We start from the raw sequence: 5,185 nt of genomic DNA, 5'->3' as shown, positions 1-5,185 counted from the left end.
TTCCAGCGTTTGTTAACCCCAAGTTGATTCTTACTTGACATTTTAACTGTTGCATTTCAGAAATGGGCACATCTCTTTCCCAGGAACCTTTAAAGTCTAACATTTTACGTTTTTTCCAATATCTTAATCTCTTCCACACCAGGATTTAGCCTCAAGCTTCATCATGAAAAGTGAAAAATTCTACAGAATTATATGTGTGCTAATGGATACAACTAAAGCATCAAGCTCTATCTTAACTTTAATGTAACTCAGGGGTTAAGTTCCCTTATTTTTACTTGACTTTTTACTCTCTCTCCATTCCTCTCTGTTCTCTATTATGCCCCTTTAACACAGATGTGGCCAACTGAGTGAAAGAGATTGAGTGACTGAAAGAGAGAGAATCAGCCAACATCCCTCTCCTCCTCCTTTTCCCCTCCACCCCGGCCTCTCGCACATGAAAGGGGCCGCACAAGGCCAATGGATGGCCGGTGGGGTGTGTGCTATGCGAGGGCCCCAGACCCAGACACAACACAACACACAGCTCCGCAGGCCACCACAGCTGGGCTGGAATGTGACCTGCTTCAGACTTTAATGCCAGACTAGGCCTTGTGTGTGTGTGAAATAGAAGTGGAAGGAGGAGGACATGGATGGAGGGATGTCAACCACAGGACAGCACATGCACTGCCGGCATGAGTCTTTTTGATAAGTGGTGAGCATGTCGGGTATTTTGTCTGTAGCACAGGCAACAGCACAACAATATAACAAAGGACAACTGTAATATTTTCTAAAACATCTTTATTTATTTACCATCATATTCCATAAAAGTTTTAATGAACACTAATATATCATAGATAACATAAAAATACGTATGTTCTTTACGTAATTAGATTTACAGAGATACATCCTGCATATGTATATATTTATTGGCAAGTGCCCTATAAGAAATAGATCAATAAATATAGAGTACAGAAGTCCACATACATATTCTGTATTGTAAATTAAAACGTATCAAAATAGATTCCACAAAAAAATGGAACCAAAGAGCTTATTTGATTCTGGTAGATAAACTGAGGCTTCACATTGCATTATTGTGAGCTTGAGTGCTCATCACAGATGTTACAGAATGTCTGTTTTGGGATACCCCACAAAAACATAAAGCAAATGAACCAATCATATTAAAACATAATGCTAAATGAATGATATTAGTGTACTCAAGATAACATTTGGAGAGGAAATCTATAATATCATTTTAATAAGCAGTTACAACGATCGAACACTTTGTACAGAGTAAATGCTTGTGACTATTATTCTACAGTTTACCCCAGCTGTGGACATCAAAACTCTCTAAGCTTGGCTCTAATTTGAAAAAAAAAAACATCTCTAGCTATTTGGACAGTTTTGCCACAGCATTCTGTGAAGGAATAACGAATAAAAGCAATGGATAAAAATTATCAGTGACAACAGTACAGATTATGAAAAGTGATTTTCTGAGATCTACAGAGCATTAGGTAGCAAAGGAAGGAAAGAAAAAATCTGAAAAAGGGAACAAAACCTCAGATGTTAAAGATAAATTACTACTTTTGTGTTTACCAGTCAGACTGGTGAGGTCACTTTAGCTTAGAATGATCTGAAAACAACATAACCGACGTTCAGTGAGTGTGAGACGTTAATAGACTCTACTGGACGGCAGAGAAATCTTTAAGGAAGTTGCAGGTTTTCTTGTGGACAATCTCACGAAGTTTCCTGATTCTGCGAGGGCTGGAGGAGCCTACAAAGCTGTCGGGCTGCAGGACGGCCATCCCGTTGTGAACATCTCCCATGATGATGAGCTGTCCTTCAGCAACAGTGATATTGGGGCAGGGGCAGTTCCAGTCCATGTTCAGGAGAGTCACCTCCAAAGGTTCTTTGCCAAAGAACTTCAGACCCATCTTCTCATCCTTCAAGATCTCCTCCACTGTCACCAAAGCGTGGCCAGACTCTTGCTCCTCTGTCAACTCTGTCACACGCCCCAGGATCACAAAATCACTCTTGCAGAAGCTGGTGACCATCTTGCCTCGAGGTTTACATATCTTACAATTGTGGTTCTTCGGAAAGGGGCACATCTCTTCACAGGCTTCTTTGGACTCAAAGTTGTTCTCGTTGCCACCACAGCCTCCATAGACGAAGGACTGGCACTTTTTGAGGCTGCTGCTATAGGCCCAGCGAGGCTCATAGGCCTTGCAAGGCCCTTGGAGGCTTGGTAGGCTACAGGGAGCCGCCAGCTCTCCTCCGCATGACAGCATGCAGGCTTCATAGGTGTCGAAATGGTTACCGTTTTTATTGCACTGACTGTAGGTGAAAGTGAAGCAATTGTTCCGATTTGATTCATAGTACCAGCTCATGCTCTCCTCTCCACAGTCATCTGTGTCTGGACTTTTTAGACACTCTTCAGCTGGAAACGGCAGGTTGGTACTATTTCCTTCTGCATTCTTACCTTTCGATTCCCTCTTGATCACTACCAAGGGAAAGTGTGATGATACACTTCCCCCAACATTTTTGGCTGTGCACGTATAAATGCCGGCATCCTGAAGTTGTGCGTTGTATATGACCAGCTGGCCAATGTTAGTGACCACAACGTTCCCTCGGACATGATTAGGTCTCATTATGGTGTTCTCTTTGCCCTTCAGTTGTTTCTCCCAGGTGATTTCCGGACGTGGCTTCCCAGACACCTCACACAGGAAGCTGGCTGTCTCACCCACAAAAACAGCCTGTTGGGTGGGGCCACTGTGTATGGTGGGGAGCTGGATGTCAGCTGGGAGGGTGGTCTGGAGGGCAGTAGTGGGATGCAGGGTGGTCTCTGCAGGGATTGGACTGGTGTTTGGCCAGGTCAGGTGGTACCTGTAGGTAGGTTGAATAAGAAAGGAATTAATCAGAGCCAGGATATGTCAAAGGCTCTTCTTTAATTACATTATTGACATATTACATACAGAATACATTTGTTTCTCTATGCTACAGCCAGAAAAAAGTCTTAATTTTGAGGACTGAAACAAGACAACATTACCTCATCACACCAAAATTAATAGTAAAGATCTAAAATACTTAACATGTTACCTGCAGGTGACCTCAGAGATAGAGATACCCTTGGAACAGGCTTCGGCATCCATGTAGCACTTGTTATAATATGTCATGCCATCAGATGCACACGTGAAGTGGGGTTCTCTCTCACAGCGGTCCCGGCACTTACAAACAGGCTGGCCGTCCCAGATGTCGCATTCAGACCCTTGTTGAGAGCACATGAACTTGTCGCAGGTGGCGCCCTTTGGCATTCCAATGGGGCCCTTGTTGCCCTTGATGTCTATATACCGTGCTGCCACACAGCTCTTGTTACCACATACATTAAGGCAGCACTTCTCAAATGTCTCGCAGTCCTGAAGGTTGGAAAAGAAACAAAACTTTTGTACCACATACCAGCATATTTGTTTTCATAATGCAGATACAGTGTGAGTTATAATATGAAAACCGCAAAACACAGAAAATGATTTGATGCTTGGTGAAATGAAAATATCAAAATATTTGTTTTCAGTTTGGATCAGTTTTTACCAATATATTGTCAACATCTGACACAGCATGAACAAAAACTTTAGAAAAAGTACAGGTAGAAAATGTAACTGTCACTATAAAATTACACAACCACAAGATTATTTTTGTTGTGTTGGATTTCTGCTTGCTATCTTTCATTTAACCCCCACCCTCCCAGGCAGCAAATCATGCACTGTGCACAAGAAAACGCGAATTTGTCATTTTGCTGTTTAAAATTCACTGAGTTCAAATGAAAAAGAGAGATGCACAGGGGATGCAGAATAAGATTATTTCTCTAAACAAAATACAATTGTTCAACAATTTCCTTAAATCATATGCAATCGTTCTGCCTCGAGATATGGTCACACAGCCTGTTTATTTGTTTACTGTTAACTTAGCAGACGAACTGCATCTATGCACTACAATCTGCACAATGCGCATGCAGCAGGCTACATCACCTCGCTCACCTGGTCAGATTCACACTCGCGAATGCAGGTGCTCATAGCATCCACCCACAGGTTGGGGTTCAGGTCATTCGGGCACAAGCCTGCGTGAGAGTACACCACTTTTGCCACAGACATGGGCATTGCCCTCACGCGGCAACTGTCCATATAAAGGAGAATAGTGTAACAATGTCCCAGAAGAAACCAAATCCATCGGGGAAACAGCATCCACCACATATCCGGCGTCTAACAGAGCGGACACTAAAAAAAAAAATCCTGCAGAAAAACAAATCCAACGAGAGACAACGGAGTTTAACACGACTCTAAAGTTGTGAAAAAGTCTTTAAACCTTCGCGGAAATGATTTGCAGTCAGATGCAGCATGCATGAAAATTGCGAAAATAGGAGCGTGCAGGACCGGTCTGGATCTGGAGAGCTCTCCAGGTTAGTTGCTCCACGTTTAATAGTAGCAAGAGATTAAGGCTGCAGTGTGCAAACCCACTTAAGATCTAACTACATGAATTACAGTGGCCTGTCTAGTCGGATAGCAAATCCCAGCTGAGTTACAGTTATGATCAACTTAATTAAAGAAAAAAAAAAAAAGTCCTCCAGCCGTTTGCAGGCGCTGCTTCATACAAGACTGGCGAGACACCTGTGCGTAAGGCGCTGTCCGCCTTAACCCTTAGCTTGCATAGTCGCGGCTTGGGAAGAAGGAGATATTTAACAATAATCTGAAAAGTATAGTACATATATTTATTGTACAATTTATGCACGAACTAAACATATTGGAATTGGAATTTCACACGCACATAGTAATTTCTTAAAAAGTGTAAAGGTACAGGCCACTGAATAGAGACTTAAATGACTGTATTTTGTATTATATTGTCACACTGTGGCACAGCTCCTTATTTTCAGGTGTCAGTGCCAACAGACTTCAATTTACATTTCATATGATGGTTATTATTGTGTATTTCATGTTATATGACGCATTGGATATGTTTATTATAAAATAACGTCTTTTTTGTCGTATGGATCAAAACACAGTACTGTATGACAATACTGTGCAGAATGATCATCCTTCTTGATAATATAACTCAAATTACTGTAAAATCTCTTTGAGAGAACAAAAACGTCAGTCTCCAGGAGATGGCACCAAATTCACCAAACTCAGTGCAGTTCCTCTCATTCCTGCTCTGATTTGGATTA

At 41.9% G+C, this 5,185-nt stretch overlaps 1 protein-coding gene across 1 annotated transcript; it reads right to left on the bottom strand.

Moving 5' to 3' along the window:
- Positions 1-792: 792 nt before the first annotated feature.
- On the bottom strand, positions 793-4,575 carry wfikkn2a (info WAP, follistatin/kazal, immunoglobulin, kunitz and netrin domain containing 2a). Its single transcript, XM_044330749.1, has 3 exons — positions 4,005-4,575; positions 3,070-3,386; positions 793-2,856 (listed from the first exon to the last, which is right to left on the bottom strand). The coding sequence occupies exons 1-3, from the start codon at positions 4,215-4,217 to the stop codon at positions 1,656-1,658; spliced, it is 1,731 nt and encodes a 576-aa protein (XP_044186684.1). The 5' UTR covers positions 4,218-4,575; the 3' UTR covers positions 793-1,655.
- Between the last annotated feature and the right edge of the window lie 610 nt (positions 4,576-5,185).

Source organism: Thunnus albacares, chromosome 17 (assembly GCF_914725855.1).
Source record: "Thunnus albacares chromosome 17, fThuAlb1.1, whole genome shotgun sequence".
Classification (NCBI taxonomy): Eukaryota; Metazoa; Chordata; class Actinopteri; order Scombriformes; family Scombridae; genus Thunnus; species Thunnus albacares.
This window is presented reverse-complemented; position numbering and strand designations above follow the sequence as displayed.